At 38.7% G+C, this 20,641-nt stretch overlaps 1 protein-coding gene across 1 annotated transcript in view; it reads right to left on the bottom strand.

Annotated features, from left to right (window-relative positions):
- Positions 1-20,641, bottom strand: part of GRB14 (growth factor receptor bound protein 14) — a 59,127-nt gene that overhangs the window by 7,279 nt on the left and 31,207 nt on the right. Inside the window, exons 2-11 of the mRNA XM_077275151.1 lie at positions 19,705-19,861; positions 18,230-18,351; positions 15,823-15,897; positions 14,334-14,471; positions 10,592-10,702; positions 8,874-8,969; positions 4,307-4,384; positions 4,027-4,143; positions 3,289-3,358; positions 2,226-2,313 (exon numbers count right to left, since the gene is read on the bottom strand). Of these exons, the coding sequence (XP_077131266.1) occupies positions 2,226-2,313; positions 3,289-3,358; positions 4,027-4,143; positions 4,307-4,384; positions 8,874-8,969; positions 10,592-10,702; positions 14,334-14,471; positions 15,823-15,897; positions 18,230-18,351; positions 19,705-19,861 (1,052 nt within the window). The remainder of the gene's footprint in view (positions 1-2,225; positions 2,314-3,288; positions 3,359-4,026; positions 4,144-4,306; positions 4,385-8,873; positions 8,970-10,591; positions 10,703-14,333; positions 14,472-15,822; positions 15,898-18,229; positions 18,352-19,704; positions 19,862-20,641) is intronic.

The raw sequence follows: 20,641 nt of genomic DNA, 5'->3' as shown, positions 1-20,641 counted from the left end.
TTACCACAGTCAGTTAATTCCAGGAGAAAGAAAAGAGAAACATACAGCCCGGTTTTATGATTCTCCCGAGTTGTAATTTTATTGGTAAATATTTCGTCAAATATGTAAGAATAGCCAATATTTTTTAAAGCAATCATGATGGTTGGGATCTGTAAATGGTGCTGCCTTATATGAGAGTCCAGTTGCTTTTAAAGAGCAGCATGCCACAAGCCGAGAGTTTTTATTCAGGTCATTGAACTCAAAGGTGACCGTTTCCAATTTATAGTTTTTCCATATAAAAAAAAATCTCAAAAACGTAAATGGAAAAATAACATCATTTTCAATCAATAGAATATGAATTGCTTCATATACCATATGTTTTGTAAATCAGAATCTGTAGTATTTAAAATGCAGAATATGCATGCCATGCTTCTAAGGATGTTATTAAAGCCTTATTTGACACAGAAGAGCGGCTTTCAATAGCCCTACACGGCATTTGGAAAGTTTTAAAAGAATCAGATGAGGTTTATAAATAGAACTTCTTTTGCTTAGAAGTGGAAGGAGATAATACTGAAGAGTATGATTATGCTTTCAGAGAAACTTCAATGGCTTGAGTATTGATTCATCTCTATAGGTCCAGGCTGTCAAGTTTGTGTAGTACACCAGCTGGCTTCCACTGCATAAGAGCTGAACTTCAAAACGCCTCTCTGATCCAGAAATGAAAACATTAACTCAGACACTTTCCTTACAAATTTTACAGTATATTATCCAGCAGCCAGGCTTAACAAAAGAATGTCTATTTCTGGGAGAAATAACTTGAAAAGTATGTTTGCCAAATGCCCAGTAAACGATATAATACGAAAATTGCTTAAAACAATAGATAAAGAAAAATACCTGCAGGTCTCCACACCATCCATTCATCACGTCTATTAATACAAATTGCACATCTCCGCATGCAATTGTGCTGTTTAAAGGGAACCTGTCAGATCCAATAAGCTATTAACCTGCAGACATAGATATATTAATCTGGAGGTTAATAACATTGTGAAGGTGCACGGCTTTTGATCTGAAAGTGCATAACCTTTGGAGAAGAGCACTTTATTTCTCCCGGGAGCCGCCGGCTTTCAGTCATGCAGATATGTTTCTAGAAATTACAGTCTCCTCTCACAGCACTGACAGTGGCGGCTGCAACCACACTCCGGCACGGACTGACTGCCAGCTGGGCAGTGCATCATTGTAGAGCTGGCTGTTAGTCAATGCTGGTGGCTTCCGGGAGAAATAATGTTCATTTTTCCTGTGTGCCGCACTTTCAGTACAGTGGCCGGGCAGTTTCATAATATTATTAACCTGCAGATTAATCCTATACTTGCAGGTTAATAGCATTATCAAACATGACAATCTCCCTTAAAAAGACTTCTCCCTTGGTTGATTACCCCTTGGGCCAAAACTTTTTCAAAATCATCCTTTTAGATAAAATCATTACCGAGCTTTTTTTTAGCACTTTAGAAGAATACAATTTGGGTGGCGCTTGGGTGGTTAGTAAAACATGGTGATTGGGTTTGTTGACTTCACATAGGAGGAGGGGGATGGCACCAAGAGAAAACGCACTCCGGGAATGAGAGGGTTAACAATTGATTAATGAATTGGCAAGGTGGTGGTGCGCTGCCCAATAAAAGTATAAAGCAATTGATAATACCTTTATTGAAGACCAACAATAAGACAATAGACAAACCGATGTTTTTGGGTCCAGATAGAAGCCTTTGTCAGGTAATCTCTTGACGAAGGCTTCTATCAAGAGCCAAAAACCGGTTTGTGATTTGTCTTATTGTTGGACTTCAATAAATGTAATATCAATTGCACTTTATACTTTTACTGGACAGCGCACCGCCACCTTGCCTATTCATCCCACTTTAGTACTGGAGAAAAACATGGAAGCTTGATGCACACAAAAGACGGCATAACAGTGATCCCGATCCGAAATCGGGCTATCATTCAACTTTAAAAAAATTTAAGTACAATAGTACTCAGATGATTCTCGAAATTGTGGGTCTTTATTTGATAGAGTCTTATTACAGTATCTTTTCTAATAAAATTCTAACTTCAGCATGTAGTTTGCTCCATCTGATGCTTATTGCTTGAAGAATATGATGCCATATGAAAGCACCAAAACTGTAGCTTACAGGGAACAGAAATTCCTTCCTTTGTTTATTGTACATTTTATTCAAAAATACACCTATATAACTTACCCATTTACAAGCCCTTGCTGATGTATCAGTTTCTGCGCCTCATCTCTTGAGATTTTATGGTGGAACCAGGGCTGTGACATATGGACTGCTGTATATAATAATACAAAACTACATTAGTAATCATCGAGCAGGTAAACAGATGATATCTGCCCTGTTGCATCATTTTCTAAATATTACAGGCATGCAAAATCGAAAACTAGCACTTAGAGGGTCCAACCCTTTAAATCCCTATTGAACTTGCAGAGGGCACATAAAAAGATTAAAAAAATTGTGTGGATGATCAATCATCATGTACGGAGGGACAACAGATGAGATGGAGGACAGATGAGACTTGTGTCAACTGGTAGAGTAAGTATTTTGCTCTTGCCGATTTCTGTGATTTTGAATTTTGACCCTAATTAAAAGATTTTTTCAGTTCTGGAAAACCCCTTTTAAAAAAGACTAAATTTTATTTTTTTATTTAATTATCCTCCATGGTTTGCAAAGTTGCAAATTTTTACAATTTGTTTTTTTTCTATTATTTGACTTCCTTCACGTCCAAAACATAATATTGCAGCGTAATTTCAATGACTAGTTTGTGCTCCTTTAAAAGCTCCTTTTAACTGTTGCTCATCAATACCTGTACACAATATTCAAGCTGTCTATGCACGTAAATTCCCCTGTTTGAGTATCGCTTCTGCCCACCCTGTACAGACTGGAGAATTTCCATGTACATACGTACTAATATATTAGACAGATATTGTCAATTAGCAGTCAAAAGCAATCTCTAAAGGAGAATAAACTGGGCATTGAAACAGCACTACAGAGAAAAAGGAAGTTGAAAAAAAGCAGAAACAGTTAGATAGTGCCTTTAAAGACGAATGATTCAAGCATGTTTGAAAATAGTTTTGATTATGGCATTACATAAATAGGGATTTAGGATGAAAATTAATTTGTATTTTCAATCACCCCTTTAAATAAAAATAAATCTTAGTTACTCTTTAAGTACTTTAAATACTTAGTAAAGTGAAAGGCAATGAAGTACTCTCAGTAAAACATATATCAAAAGCAGGTATAAGCATACCTATATTTAACTTTGAACTTTGAGAAGTTGTTGGGATACCATGGGCGCTGATCCGTCCACAGCTTTTTCTCTGTATGAAATATAACAAACACTGTAATAAATAGTATAAAAATGTATGTATTTTGAAAGTTATGAACATTGTAAATCGCCAAATTGATTGTGTGCGAAAAAGGGCCCAATTCATCATTTGCAGGTTTTTTAAGTCACTTTTCTTTCTTTCTTGCGATATTCATTGATGTTTTTTGCAGCAAACTCTTTAAACTGGTGCACGTAATTCATAAATATTGCTCAAGAGAAGAAAATGCTTTTTATTTTTTACTTTTACCTTTTTGCATGTTTTTAGAACAAAATGTGTCAGTTCAGCTAAAATGATGCAAAATCTGAGCAAAAAGTTTGGGCGTTCAGATCATCGCTCCAGTGGGAGCAATAAAATTTGTGTGACTTTTTAAAAAGTCGCAATTGATGAGTAGGCAAAAACAACTGGAAACCCCAAACCCAGACCGCAATGGTAGAGAAAAAAACAGGTTAACACATATAAAAAGAAACTTAAGAAAATGGTGCAAACTGAAAGAAAAATTTGACACAAATCAAAAACAGGTATAAAAAAACAAAATACTAAAGCAAATTAAGGGTTCAAATGCAACAATGAATCAGACCCTAAATATTTTTTGTTTCCAGTTTTCACCATTTTTTCCAGGGTTAGCCGATACCCAGTACCCACGTAGGTATTATACTCACCCTCCATAATAGTCCTTCTTGTAGAGCAATAGACATTGCTTCTGTTGGGTTTTCGATGACTCTGGTTTTATGGCCCGAGAAGTCCATTGCCACAAGTGAGTTTTCTGATATGCTTCTCTACAAGTGCGGAAAAATATTCAGTAAAATCCTATTGAGGTCAGGTTATAGATGTTAAAATGTACATGATGTTATAGAATTAAAGCTCTAGGTTGTATCATAACATTATAATGAGCAGTTTTGGAAAGTTTTAGACAATTGGGCATTCTATCACAATACATACCGTTGCCGATAGGTTGGGTCCATTCGGATCATTTTTTTGGTGGGGTCGGAGGTAATTTTGGTAAATCTGTTTACCATGCTGCAAATTAAGATAGATACATTAGTAAAATTAATTAGTTCTATTACTTATACTAAATAAATCTTCTAAATGTGTCTTAGAAATGTTTCCACATCCAAACCACACAATCTTTTATCTGGCTGTAAGACAACTGGTTGCAGCAGGACTCTCCCCCCACTGCCTTGTCTGCAGTAGAAACCAAATATTGTTAATTCTTAACATTTTGTTCCTTTCAACAGTTCACCGGCCAGAAAATGGAAGATAATAGCAGTAGATTAAATCCTGGGTCTTCAGCAGAAAATCTTATAGAGTGACAAATAATAGTGACACAGGGGAAACGTGGTCAAGTCTATCAGCCCCTTCTGATAGGTTGTTGAGACAGCTAAGGAGTCTACTAAAGGACCCCAATGTCGGCCATATCTGTGCTCCAGATAAACTCTTCATAGGGGTCAGTAAAAACTGCAATACAACACAATACAGAAGTATTGTAATGTACAAGCAATCAAGTTACCGCATGTTCAAGTCACTTAGGGGGTCCAAAAATAGTGAAAAATTTCAAAAATAGTTAAAAACATGTAAAAACAAATTCAAAGCATCCACATTTTTCCACTCTGTTAATAAAAAATGGTAAAAAAGATATTTTGCATCCATAATAGTCCAACATTCTTTACTTATCACACCAGTTATCCTGCATGTTGAACAGCGTACAAGAAAAAAAAAAAGGGCCAAATTTGCCATTTTTGGCCACCTCCTCTAAACTTGTTCATCAAGAAACAAGACCTAACTTAGCTCAGTCGGCAGAAAAGTAAAAAATTATGGTTCCCAGAAAATGGTAAGACAATTAAAAAAAATTTTCCTTCAATTTTTTTACTATTTAAAAACAGTAAAATGAAGAAAACTTTATAAATTGAGATTTTCTTTAATACCAATAAAGTTAACATGTCAATTTTTCTGCACAGGAAACGCCATAAAAACAAAAACCACAGAACATGGGTTGAATTGATTTTTTTTACTTATTCCCAATTTTTCCCAATTTTCGATACATTAAATGGCAAATCAAATGGGATCAACTGAAGTTACAACTCATCAAAAAACAAGCCTGAATATGTCAACTGGAAGATAAAAAATAGCTATGGGTTCTTAGATGAAGGAGAAAGAAGATAAAAATGATCAGAAGTGGAAACGGGTTAGATGAAACCTGTGTCTGAGTCTAACAAAGGTTGGCGAACCAGAATAGCAGAGAAATATTATTCTAATCATTACTGATTGACCACCAATCCCGCGCACACTTTGGGAAACTCTTTGAACCATTTAGGACACTATACTCCCTTCTGTATACAGTTTATATACACACATTATACACTTTATATTCTGTGCTCTTCAGTTAAAAATTAAAGGAATGTCGTTCAGTTGACTGTGGGGTCTGACGAATGGAATTCCAGAGGAGGCAGCACTGTGCCAAGTACAACAATGTCAGGAGTTGAAAAACTATTTAAGTGACCATCAATTGGACAGATCAGGTCAAGGTAATAAAGAGTTTGATCTGAAATTCCAGAGTTAGAAGACAACAGGGTCTGGATCGTTAGTCAGATCTGAATGTCTTAGTATAAACTCAAACTGAAAAACTGACCAGCATATCCAAACTAGTGAGTACAGGTGAATTTACGGGCAGATTCTCTGTTAACTCATTTTGCAGCCAGCGCTAGACAGTGCAATACAGAGGCTACATAAGGCAAACAGTGTAACATTTCTAATGAATCCGAAATGCAGAAATGATTTTTAACCCCGTATACATCCACTTAAGAAAAAGAAAAAACAATTTTCCCCCAGAGGTGGACAACTCTTTAAGTCTATACAAATAATAACACCCATTTACAAAAAATTTTAGCAAAAAATTAATGCATTTGAGAAGTAAAAAAAAAAAGTTTCCAAAGGTGGACAACCACACATACACATACTCTGAAGCAGACTGAACCAATGGACAGTTTGCTGGTACCGGAAAGCCCTTAGCAGTCAGTTAGGAAGGAACCAGTGCCATAGCTTTTGATGCTTCACCTATGGCACCAATTATGTTGCATGCCCTTAAAGGAATGTCATTCTGCTGAATGTGGTGTCTGACAAATAGAATTACAAAGAAGAAAGCACTGTGCCAAGCACAACCATGTTAGAGCTATTTACAATACCATGTCCTAAACATGCAGCTTTTTGAGCCCCCCCTACCCTCCTTCTGGAATATATCTGCCAGATTCTTATGGCTGGTACTACCAAACTACCAGAGATGCAAACGGTCCTGGATTTTCCCTAACTGTCCGATTTTTCGAAGACAAACCAAGCTAACTGTGAGTTGTCCATGGATGAAAGTTGGTGGGTTTACACAAACACCATTCCAATCGGGTGTTTCTATCCATTTTTGGCTGTTTCTGGGTATTTCAGTTGCATTACCTAACCATCCCTATATATTCCCATGAGCAGGTGGGTATCGAATAAGGAAATTTTCAACTCTTCCTTCTGTACTTTGAAGATGACAGATCAGCCAAGGGTTGCCAACTGGACTTTTTATTTTTTTCTGGACAGCTTATCAAAAAATAACAGACGGACAATATTTTTTACAGACACACTGGAAAAATCGATAACATAAGTGATCCATGTCTACAACCCATGTTATGGCTTGCGAAAGTATTCACCCTCCTTGGCAATTTTTATGTTTTGCTACCTCATAACCTGGAATTTCAATTTTTTTTAGGGTTTGCATCAGTTCATATAAAAAGCATGCCTATAACTGTGAACATTTGGTTTTCTTTTTATTATGAAGCAAGCAACAAATAGGACAACATTACTTAAAACTTCAGTGTGCATAACTATTCAGCCCCCTAAAGTCAGTACTTTTTAGAGACTCCGTTTACAGCAAGTACAGCTGCAAGTCGCTTTGGATAAGTCTATATGAATTTTCTACATCTTGCCACTGGGATTTTTGCCTATTCCTCAAGGCAAAACTGCTCCATCTCCTTCACGTTATATGATTTCTTCTGGTGAAAAGCAGTCTTCAAGTTTGACCACAGATTCTCAATTGGATTAATGTCTGGACTTTGACTAGGCCACTCCAAAGGATTTACACATTTCCCCTTAAACCACTCGGGTGTTGCTTTAGCAGTTTGCTTTGGGTCATTGTCTGTTTGGAAGTTGAACCTCCATCCCAGTCTCAAATTACTGACAGATCAAAACAGTTTTTGCTCAAGAATATCCCTGTATTTTGTACCATCCATATTGCCCTTGACTTGGACCATTTTCCCTGTCTCTGCTGCCGAAAAACATCCCCACAGCATGATACGGCTACAACCATGTTTCACTGTGGGATGGTGTTCTTGGGGTGATGAGCTGTGTTGTTGTTTTTTTGACAGATACAGTGTTTATGTTGGTTGAAAAAAATTTCAATTTTGGGCTCATCTGACCACAACACCTTCTTCCATACATTTTGGGAGTCTCCCACATGCCTTTTGGCAAACTCAAAATGAGCCTTACGATTTTTGTGTGTAAGTAAAGGCTTTTTTTCTGCCCACTCCTCCATAAAGGCCCCCCTCTATGAAGTGTACGGGTTACTTTAGTTGTATAAACAGATGCTCCAGTCTCTGCTTGTGAACTCTGCAGCTCCTTCAGGGTTACCTTTGGCCTCTGTGTTGTCTCTCTGATGTCCTCCTTGCCCAGACTGAGAGTTTTGGTGGGCGACCCTCTCTTGGCAGGTTTGTTGTGGTACTATGTGCTTTCCATTTGATGATAATGGATTTTATGGTGCTCCGGGGGATAATCAGAGATTGGGATATTTTTTATAGCCCAACCCTGACTTGTACTTCTCAGCAACTTTGTCCCTGACTTGTTTGGAGATTTCCTTGGTCTTCATGGTGTTTGGTTAGTGGTGCCTCTTAATGGTGTAGCAGCCTCTGTGGACCTTCAGAAAAGGTGTGTTGCCCACAGGTGGACTTCCCTTCACTAATCATGTGACTTATGAAAGTAATTGTTTGCATCAGAAATTTTTAAGGGATTAATATCAAAAATGGTTAATACATATGCACATGCCAAATTTCAGTTATTTGATCCCATAAATTTAATGTATGCCTATCTTTTTCTCACTTCACCAACTTAGACTACTTAGTGCTGATGCATCACATACAAATCGGATTGCAAAAATATTAAAACACAGGTCCCAGGTTGAAATGTAACAAAATAAGTAAAAAGCCAAGGCGGTGAATACTTTTGCAGGCTACTATAATTCTAGTATGAATCAGCTGCATGGAATGTAAATTGAAAAATGATGATAATAACAGTCATAATAATCTAAAAAAGTTTCTACGGCCTGAAAAAAACACATTTTTTTACGGACAGGGCAAAAAAGTGCCCTATTTTTAGGAACCGTCCTTGAATTTTTGTACAGTTGGTAACCCTGGGTCTGTGGCTACAGGGCCTATGGATCTCTACCATATCTGTACAACGAGCTTGCATGCTGGAAACACGTTACCTTGTACAATCGTATTGCTGTCACCCAGCAGCTTTTATCCTCTTCGCACTCCGCGCACAGCATTTTCATCTCCTTGGCTCCTCCTGTCGTGTGAGGCTAGAAAGCCACAGCACATTTTGATTAATGCATGTCTTGCAGGCAAAACCTGTTGAAATAAAAGTCACTAAAATCCTCCTATGTAAACAGCCAAGACACAAATATACTTTCGTTCTAGAACAGAGCTTTGCATTCGAGTAAGCCTTTTAATTTCAAAGCTACATTCCTATCATAGCCATCTATAGCATAGCCCCAGGATATAACCTAAATATCTTGTAAGCGGAAGTCCCCAATCCGCACCTATTGGGAGAATCGGGGTGTCCCAAATTGTTTGACTCTTTCTATTACTAAACTTACTAAAGAGTCTGTAACCAGATGTGGCAACAAGGGTTTTATGTCTGCATGGGCTGGATAAGGTCCCACCTCTCAGGCATTTAGAGCCTATACTTTCAGATATGGAATGACTGTCTCATGATATGAAATACGTAAATGTCTGAGATCGCAAAAGACCTTTAACATCTTCTTGCAACTGAAAACTCCTAAACGTGGACCGCCATAAATGTTTGTCGCAGAACAAGCTCAGAAACTGAGCCTCTGCCATCAGTGGTAGGCGTCAGTTGTAGTATACTGCCAACACCCTGCCACCGGCATCGGAGACAACTATGTTTAACCTCATAGATGCCATATGCAAGAGCTCCTGTGACATCTCAGCAGTTAGACAGCAGAGGAGGGGTTTCCTTTGTCGCCTGATAAGTAGTGCCCCCTTTGGTTGGGTTCCTTTCCAGTTGGGACCTAACAAAGCTTCTCAATCAATCTGCTATTGTTGCATTGCCCATAGTTTCCGCCATTTCTATCTGTAGAATAGATACATTTAAGTCCTGCCCAAATCAGGGGGGATGCCCAATTTGGCATGTGATTTATTTGACCCCTGCCCCTTTTCTCAAATTTGGTGAGATTGGCTCCAAAAATCTAGGATAGTCCACGCATATTTGGGATTGTTAGCAACTATGCTTGCCAGAGACTAGTCTCTATAGGATACATGGAATGCAGAGCTGAAAGTACATATGGACATTTGCTAGAATCTTTTTTTTTTTTTTGTGTATTCCATCTAAAATTAAAAAGATAAAGCAAAATTCCAGATGGTCTCCATTATAAATGTCCTTCCACATATGTTGTATGAAGCAACTATGTGTCATTGCTGGATTCAGCTGACGAACCATGGTTACAGGACTACAAGTAAACCCTGTGTGTAGTCCGGTGCGGCGGTAATGTCTTATTCCCCTTCCAATACTTCTTTCTAACCTAATCCTGAGCACTGTCGTAATATTTTCAATCTGCTGGTTACTTTTATTCATAGACAGGCACTGAAGGAAGCGAGGGGGGGACACCCACTAAGCTCTGAACTTGAAGCTTCACCTTCAGACATGCCAGAGAGTTCAGGTCTTATAAATAAAATATGCAATAGAGGATGTTAGCTTTTATAAGTACATAGACATATTTTTTATCTATTTTTTTCCTTTTTATTTTTTTTTTTGTTAGCAGAACTAACCAAAACAGATATGATAAATCTCACGTCTCACCAGGGGGAGAAAATAGAATAGTTGGGGGTGGGTGGAATTACTTTTTCATTCTGCTATAAATAATTGAGCTATTATGTTAGTAGTACAAACATGATGCTGTACCTTTAGGCAGAATCCATAGTCTGTGGGAGCTCCATACATTTTTCTTGTGCACAGTAGCATATATATGTTACTCTGGCTCAAGTCACTGAAGAATTGAAGGTGTCTGGGGTCCTAGACAGAAGAAACATTGAATGTATCAGGATAAAATTTTTGTAATATACTATGAGTTTTACTTTTTGATTTCTTGGATGGACTTTAGTAGAAAACAGTGATTAATTATTTCTAGGACTTCAAGGGATTAACTAAAATCTGTGGTGCAACAATTTAAAAAGTGTTCAAATTCCCTGCAGCGCCTCTACAGGGGAAATGAATCATTACATAGTATCATATGAAATCAACTGCAGTGATGCATCCATTTTCTGGTCTAGATGTGGGCCTTTTTTTACTGAATATTACAGTACTATGATAAAGATTAAAATTTGCCACATATGAAGAGTTGTAAGGGACAGATTCTAATAGATAAAATAAATTACTGTACTGGTTTAGAAAGATACTGTCCATAACATTTCATAAAAATGCTCACACTGTGTATTATTTATTTATCATTTACCGTTGTTTGTGTTGATTTTTGGAAACAATATAAGTTTAGAACCAGGGTTTATTTAGGTTCCCGTGCTCTTAAATTTCCTAAATAGATTTTGAATGAAACTATAAAATTCTGATTGCATTCAGTCACCACTAGAGGGAGCTAAGGAGCCTTATGCATACAGTAATAAAATATTTGGTGTGTAACTGTATGCGGTGAGCTCCCCCTAGTGGTGGCAACAGGCAAATAGAATTTTAACTAATTGTGTGTATACAGGGAATCTGTAGCTCTGTATAAGAAAATAGGAGATCCAATTGACATAAAGATATATGATGACATTACTGAGCATAAAATTTTTGATAAAAAAAAAATAAAAATAAAATAGATGAATAAACAAAATTCTGTTAAAGTTGAACATTCACTTTCAAATCATTTGGTTTGAAAAAAAAATTACAAATTACAGAATTTCCAGATATTCTGTCCATTCTCTTGTGTATTTTTATATATACAACCCTAGGCAGACATGCTACCGATATGTTGAATATATATAATTTATAAAGTACTTATGAATATCTATGTGTAAGTAAATAAATGGATTATTATTTGAAATAACTGAGTTTTCCTGTATTCATGATTGTGAATTTCCATCAGTCGTGGAAGAAGCAATGCTGGCGGACTCCTGCGTAACCCTGACTCCATGGATTATTAAACAGGCAATAAGCATTGTTTTCTGCCAAGTTTGGATGGTAATAGGGCAAAACATCCCTTGCAGTATTACGTATTCATGTTAAAGTTTTATAATAAAGTTTGTGGTCATGTTTTACTCAACTTTTACCCTCTTCAGCAAAGACAGGAAACAAAAGATCAGTAGGTATCTTCTATATTGCATAGCGTCTTGAAGTTGCCAGTATGTACATGGTTATATGTATTAGAATATACATTTCGTAGATATTTATGTGACTTCTACATTCTGGCATAAAATATTTTGAAGCATAAAAGATAGTTGTGATTTAGAGAAAAGTAATATTTCAGTTTGTTCTATTTAATGCCCATCCGGTAGAGATACGGTGCCAGGATGTGAACAGAGAAATTTATGCAACAAAACCAACCAATATGTCTAAGTTAATGAATATGGAGCACCCCTGCTTATATTCCCCAATAAGGCATTTGGGCACCATAGGGTAGTGCCTAACTTTCTACTACCTTGGATCCAGCAGGACATTCCCAGAACCAGGCAGTTGTCCTATAGTCAAGGGAAGGCGGAAATATGTCCCTATTTTGGTTCTATCTGCATCCTCAGAGCTGGAGCAGGAAGCCATTAGTCCATCCTACGTCTGTCCCATAACACATCAGAACAAAAAAAGAAAGCCCTATCTAAAACATGACAAAAATACAGCGAAAACCCATCTGTACTTAAACTTAGTGAACCAGGATTGTAAAATATGCTTACATTTCCTGGACAATATAGTAATCTGAAAAAAAAGCAAAACAGAGATGCCACAGTCAAAAACAAATCTTAATTACTTAAAGAGGACCACTCATCAGTAGTGATGAGTGAATATACTCGTTACTCAAGATTTCCCGAGCACGCTTGGGTGTCCTCCGAGTATTTTTTAGTGCTCGGAGATTTCGTTTTTTTCGCCGCAGCTGGATGATTTACATCTGCTAGCCTGCTTGATTACATATGGGGATTCCCTAGAAACCAGGCAACCCCCACATGTACTTAGCATGGCTAATAGCTGTAAATCATTCAGCTGAGGCGATGAAAACTAAATCTCCGAGCACTAAAAAATACATGGAGGACACCCGAGCGTGCTCAGGAAATCTCGAGTAACGAGTATATTCGCTCATCACTACTCATCAGGTCAAAAGTGTCCACTTTTTGCTTTGATTTTATTCCCACTACACCCATGAGTATTCCATTTTTTTGTTGCTGTTGTTGTTTTTTTAAATTTGCCATATGGTTCCAAAGATATGGACCTTTTTTATTTAGTAAAAAAAGGAAAGGGATCCTCCAGTGAAGCCGATATAAAAATGAAAAAACTTTATTGGAACTATACAAGGACATAAAAATTGGACATCACCCGACAACTGGATGGACAAACCGACGCGTTTCAGCAAACAGCCTTAATCGTGGTACGATGGTACCATGATTAAGGCTGTTTGCGGAAATACATCGGTTTGCCCATCCAGGTGTTGGGTGATGTCCAGTTTGTATGTCCTTGTATAGTTCCAATAAAGGTTTTTCATTTTTGTATCAGCTTCACTGGCTTCATCACTGGAGGATCCTCTTCCATTTTTTTTCCTTGACACATGGCTGACGTCTGAGACGACTCCGTGCGAGTTGCCTGCTGAACAAGGTGCGTCTACTACAGGTGAGCTGACAATCTCCTTCCCCTATTTCCCTCTTTTGCTTTTTATTTAGTAGCTATTTTAATGGTCCTTACAAAGGGGTGTTGGTTAGAGAGTAATACAGTAGAGCAGTCTAAAGACACGCCCCAGAGTATCCTGTAACACCCTTAATAACGACCAATAAAACTAACACCAAATAAAAAAGGCGCCTATTTCTGGAACTGTAAAGGGGATTTAATAAATAAATAAATAAATAATGGCAAGCAGTGGCAATAAAATAGGAGCAAACGCTGACTAATTTTGACCAGGTGACCAGTCCTCTTTAATGGGATAGTCCAGTAATTTTATAGTGATAACCTACTCTTGGGATAGGTCATGAATATCAGATTGTTGGGGGTCTGACACTTGGCATCCCCACAAATCAACTGTTATCAACTCTGATGATGGAAAGTTGTAAATGTTGTACGGCGAGAAACACCATAGCTCTGTACATTGTTTAGTGGCCTCTGCCAGGTATGGAAGACCGGCGCCTTTTCTCTTCAGTAAGTGTTCAACTACTAATATAGGTTACATCCAACAGCTGATTGTTAGGGGTTGCCAGTGTTCAGGCCCCCACCAATCTGATATTCATGACTAATCCTTAGGATAAGTCATTAATATAAAAGTAGGGGTTTTGTAAAACATGTAAAAATGTTGAAAAACGTGCCTGCTGTTCCCCAAAACAGCATAACTCATGTCCACAGGTTGTGCTATTGCGTCTTTGCACCATTCTCCATCTTTTCTCACCATGAACACTTCCTTTAAACATTCAGTATGATTGAAAAACAAATGTGTTTAGGTTTTTGCTGTCAGGATTTGCTTTACCTTAGATGTTCCTTTTGTGGAAAAGTATAGTCCAGAGCGTCGTAGCACAAAAAACAGTTTTTTCCATGACTTCTTCCCTTTCTCTGACATGTACAAGTAACTGTGCACTTCAGGGCATGTGGTTGTACTAAGAAACATCTATGTAAAGAACAAACATAAGCAATAGAGCTTGTATTATCAAGTTTACACATCCACCAGCAGCCATGCCTACCAACCCCCCAATACATATGATTGCTCAGATTGATTGAGCGTGCATATGGTCTGTCAGACACCTTTGGTGACAGCTAGAGATGAGCAAATACATTTGCAAGACCTTGGTCCAGCGGCCACGTCAGTATTCCATGGCCTCCGGACAGGAGCTCCGCAAACCAAATGGCATCCCTGGCTTTTCTTTTGATTAGAAGTCCTGGCACAAGGTCATTGTTACAACATGAGAACCACATGATGCCGTGCCAGGCTAACTAATCAAAACAAGAGGTGGGGATGCCTGTAGGAGGGAGGTGATTAGCAGGGCTCCCTTGGCTGGTGGACAAGGATCCCGCAAATTAGTTCAGTCATCTCTAGTGGCGACTTATCTCACGTAAGAACCAAAGGATCTGGCACCGGAATTTAATGTGCCCCATCCTTTTTTTTCCAATATGATGAGACATCATGAAGTTGGAAGCCCTAAAATACACTATATGGACGGCTAGTCCTTCCAGAAATAGGGTCACACCACACCTCACCGTTTTGCAGAAGCAGCTCCATTAAGGGAAATTTTAGGGTAGGATCAGAAATCAGATCACGTACTATGAAATAAAAAGAATCAGTTGTATTTATCGAGTTCATGGACCCGATGCAAGTGATGTTTCATTCACAGAAAGTCATCCTAGCATTGTGTGCCCCTTGTTAAAAATAATTTTTGGACGAGAAAGTTTAGGCTTTTTTTTACTTGATGCTCTTAAAGAAACCACAGAGTATCCAGTATTGAGAAGAAACTGTCCAACAGTCAAAGTCATTGACCATTTCCACGAATTCATTGACTTGTACGGTTAGTGAGAAACGAATATTGAATCAAATTCAGGCGTGCAGGAAAAATTGGACTTGTGCACATCCTCATATACTGACATTGGTCCTGGTGAGATCCGATGTTGTGTCAGATTGCACTTGGACCAATAATGGGGTTGTCTGCACCTGCCCTTACAGGTTCGCCTCGTCACAGACTGCACAGCACTCCTGTCCAAAAATGACTGCTAGTTGGGGGGATCATGTGACCACACCTGCCCCTCAGCCTCCCCCAATTACAAACCACTTTGCTATTATTTTAGTAATTGGAGGAGGCAGATGGACCGGTCTGATCCATAAGCCGCCATTGGGAGAACAGCAGAGATGTGCAGTCTGTGAAGAAAGAGGAAAGCCTGTACTGCTTATTAATTGATTCATGCAGTTATAACTGGAGGTGGATAAAATGAATGACAATGTGCGCGAAGCCTAAGTGATCACTACTAACCTTTAATGTATCCAAGGGCTTTACTGTACCATTAACTTCATTAGAACGAGACAGCATTAAATCTGGAAAATAGTCCTATTAAGGTGAAATGATTAAGAACGTATACAGAAATGACACTTTCACACATAGACAGACTCTGTATATGCCTATAGTACAATATCGTAGTATAGGATATACTTCGCACACTCGGGGTCTGATGCAAAAAGTGTTTATTTATACATTCAGTATTTGTACGATTCAAACGTTTCGTTTTATTAGTTTTGCGCCTTTTTTAAAGTCTACATTCTATGTGTTCACCTGTTTTGTTTTGGGTTCTTTTATGTTCGTCATTGTGAAAAAGGATTCGGACTTCTAGATCTTTTAGGGCGCATTCCGACGGCCGTAGAAATTAGTCCGAGATCATATCACAATGAATGGTGTGCCTGTGGGTCTACTGACCTGAACGTTACAACGTCAAGGAAAAATATAGTAGACCATGATGCTTGGGTCAGGAGACTCCTGGCCAGTCCGTGCATTGAGGTTCAATTTTAGACCAATTTGTAAAGACAAAAACCGACAAAGGAAGGGGACCCTCCAACAAGGAGTAAATAATTAATTTTTATTGACAAACTAAAAGAATATAAAAAACATTTAAAATACAGAGATGACCAGTACACCATAGAGGAAAAGAAAACACTGAGCAAAATGTGTCCATATTGAGGTGTATGTTATCCGTACCATGCGCTGTCACACATAAAAAGGATGTCTATAGTATGAGCTGACCAAAAAAGTACTGCACATATATGTTTACCCCATCGTTGCAGTCTATCATGTATAGATATGAAAAATCTAAGTGATACAATAGATTGTCCGTTACAATAATTTGCACCAATCATTTGGAGTACAATAAGCGGTATTCTTGTGGAGAATCCCCTTCTTTCGTAGGTTTTTCTGTATAGTCACTGGCCCCCGTGTTACCGCTTATTTGTATAGACGTCTAAATGCGCTCTTAGACTTATTTATCAATTGCAACATTTAAAAAAAGTTGTTCAATTATTATGCCAATGAACTTTCATCTTCCCATTCCAAACCCCACAACCCACCCGGACTGATTTTTTTGTATATCTAAAATTTTGGTGCAAATTTTGCTACTTTTTAGCAAAACGGGACTTTTTGCTCTAAAAAGGTACAAAAAAGAAAATAAATTAAAATTATTTTGAGCAAAACTCTTGAACCTCGTGTGTCATTTTGAAGAATTTGGAGTGAAATACTTTAACAAATACCAGTAAAACAAAAAAAAGCAAAGTACGGTAACTAAAAAAAATGCAAATATGCAAATAACGATTTCAGCTCAACATCTGTATATGGTATGGAATATGATGAAACTATATACGCCACATAAAAAACTGTATAAGCCAAAAGCTCTTATAATGTCCGGATTTCACTTAAAATATCTTATCCTATAAAAGATCAGCTCTTTCTTGCAGTGTTGGCGCTCTCCTTGGGATGATTCAGTGCATCTATGGGAATAATAGCTTCTGTAGGTTATATGAGGACACGTTCCCGTCTGTCTATTTACTCTAAGATAACATATAAAATGGCATCTATTGTAACAATCTCTGTCGCTGACCAACAATTATTTTCATAGAGGGCATTGTTGGCCGGTATGTTTGCTTGTTTCCTAATATGCCAGACATACCGCTGTTCAGAGCTGGATTTATAGTTTAACTACTTGCTTTTTTTGCCATCAAAGCTGCAGGGTTTTCTTTAAGAAACTGATATTATGCATCATGAAAAAAAGTGATGAAGCTGTATTCTGAAAAGTCTTATATTTGTACACGTTGGAATATGACGGGTCGTATAGACTTGATCATTGGTGAAAATTAACCATGACTTGGCCTACCACCAGTGGCTGTCACTAGGATTAAAGGGACAGGTCTCACATCTCATAGGTATATAGGTGTAAGCAAATTGCTTCTTCAGAGAGGAAGAAGACTTCAATGCCGTTGTGTGTCTCCACTCAGGCTTTCTCCCTTTTGTACATAGAGTAACCTGTCTAACAAGTCAGATAAAGTCAGAGGGGAGACGCCCAACATACTCAACAAGCACATTTCCCCATAACTTCGGCTTGCCTATTTGTTAGACAATCCCTCCATGTGTTGTGGTTGTCGAACAGCCGTGAGACATGCAGCCGTGGGAACTTGAACATATTATTCGAGCATGCCGAAGACACTCAGTTAGCACCCAAGCATGCTCCGATAACACCTTATCCGAGTACGTTCGCTCATCACTAGCCACTTTAGACAAATGTGCCCAATGGTTCTTTGTAAGGAGGCAACCTGTTAGTATTTCATCGTAGTTCGAATAACATGACACTGCAAACAGTTTCCCTTTAATATCATGAAGTCATTGACGGTGACCATCCTACCTCCGGACTTTTGAAAAATTCGTATTTCGCGTAATATTTCCTGAAGCAAAATCTGCAGTCTTCCTCCATGTCCCACTTTGACTGCACATCGATCACCAGCTCTTGATCTTCTATAATTCTTTCTGGAAATAAATAAATATTGTATTATACTATGGTCCAGGGTGACCAAATCCATTTACAATGGGGATTATACATGATCTTCTCGAAAAGCAAAAAAAATACAAAAACAATTTCAGGCAAGTTGCAGGAGTCCTATAACTAAGGGGCAGTAAGCATTCATCGGTGATCCATAAGATATCAACACAGTGCATGAGAGGTCCCAGAACAGAAATATGTGGCACATCCATAATGGAAGTTCAACATGGCAAAGCAGTTGCCTTTGAGGGACTTAGTTAATTGGTAAGTGTGCGTTATTGGTAGCATAAGGGGTAAATAACAACAGGGATAAATATCATTTTTTCTAGAAAATAATAGCGACAACCCTATGAACAAATCCTTGAAGGCTCTTTCATTTAGGGCTCATGCAGATGAGTGCATAAGTTGGACGTGTGACATTGGATTGGACCCAACACTGACCCATGTTTATCGATAGGGCTATTCAGAATTATTTTTCTCTCGGTCCAACCGTCCATCCGAAAAAAATAATACTATGCACAACTTTATTACGTACAGTATATCGGATGAGACTCTACCAATTCAAGTCTATGGGTGCATAAAAAACAATCGGATCCCACACGGAACATCCACGTGGCAAATGAGGTTTACGAATATATTTCTATATATTTCTATTACTAGCCTTGGAAATTGTACTTGATCGTGTACATTTTTTTTTATGTACAGCTATGAAAACGGATCATGCACGGATGTCACACGGATGTAAAAAAAATGGACACACGGATGAAAATTAGATGGAAAGCAATTTTTCATGCTTTTCATTTGAGTAAGGAATATTTGGCCCAGAAACTGAATACATTTTTAAATAAGTATTTTAGACTGGATGGGGCTGGTATACTTACTTTGAAAATCAGTTTTAGGATGGCGGTATAATTCTTTTAAATGTTTGAATCTCCACCCGCCTAGCCTGGTTGACAGCTTCTGAGTGCCTCTTCTCTGTCCGGCCTCTGAGATCTCACCCTGCTCAGTGAAAGCTGCAGCTGTCAGTCAGGCTGAATGGGAGGAGACTCAATCAATAAAAGCAGACTCATGAGCTCTTTCACGCTTTTACTGGACTTGTTATACATGTTCATCTTAATTTCAGTAGTATTCTACCATTCTGGCACGGGTGTTTAAGGTAAGTACAACCGCCTCATCAGGACTAAGAAATATACAAATGCAGTTTGCCTTTTGAATTCTGGTGAAAGATCTGGTGAAAAGCTAAGCTCTAACCAGGACAATGGAAATAAAGTGCTAAAAAAGATTAGTTGTGTTAACTCACATTTCCATATTCGTAATGACATAGGAACACAACCACTAACCTAGACACAATGTAGGCAGCTGCTCAAACAGTGTCCAGTTCTGGTCATCTATATAATGGTTCTTTTGAATCAAAAGTTGGCACACATTCACAGCCGTGGTATCATTTGGCACCTCCAGGGCTCTGTTGGTCCCATCTTCACTGTAGACTTTAATTACCTGGAATGGTATCAAACATATTTCTGTATTAAATTTGTAAATGCCGTATATGCTCGAGTATAAGCCGAGATTTTCAGCCCATTTTTTTTAGACTGAAAGTGCCCCTCTCGGCTTATACTCGAGTCACCCCCACCGGTCTGTCTCGCCTCTCCCCACGGTCTGTCTCTCTTCCCCGGGGGTGTTCCTTACCCCTCCTTCACAGCAGCAGTGGCAGCGGAGCAGCGCGATCCTGGTATGTATTGACTCCCGGAGGTAGCGGCGTGCTGGTAACATATAGAGCAAGCAGTAGCCATACGGCAGGTGGAGGTTTTGGGCGGCGTGTATTTTCAATGCCGCACACTTCACTTCTGGTGACGTCAGGGATATTCATAAGCCATAATGAGTGGGACAGGAAGTGAAGTGTGCGCAGTGAAAATACAGTCCGCCCGCAACCTCCACCTGCCATGCGGCTACCGCTTGCCTCCACGATTGCTACTGCTGCTTCATACGTTACCGGCATGCCGCTACCTCCGGGACTCCATACATGACAGGATGGCACTGCTCCGCCACCGCCGCTGCTGTAAAGAAGTGGGTAAGAAACACAACCATGGGAGACTCGCAGACCGACGGGGAGAGGGGTGACTCGCAGGAGACTTGTGGGGAGAAGGGAGACTTGCGAACCTAATAGCTGCTGCATCTCACCCTTGGCGTATACTTGAGTCAATAAGTTTTCCCGGGTTTTGAGATAAAATTAGGTACCTCGGCTTATACTCGAGTCAGCTTATACTCGAGTATATATGG

The sequence above is a fragment of the Ranitomeya variabilis genome, chromosome 7 (assembly GCF_051348905.1).
Source record: "Ranitomeya variabilis isolate aRanVar5 chromosome 7, aRanVar5.hap1, whole genome shotgun sequence".
In the NCBI taxonomy this organism is placed as follows: Eukaryota; Metazoa; Chordata; class Amphibia; order Anura; family Dendrobatidae; genus Ranitomeya; species Ranitomeya variabilis.
This window is presented reverse-complemented; position numbering and strand designations above follow the sequence as displayed.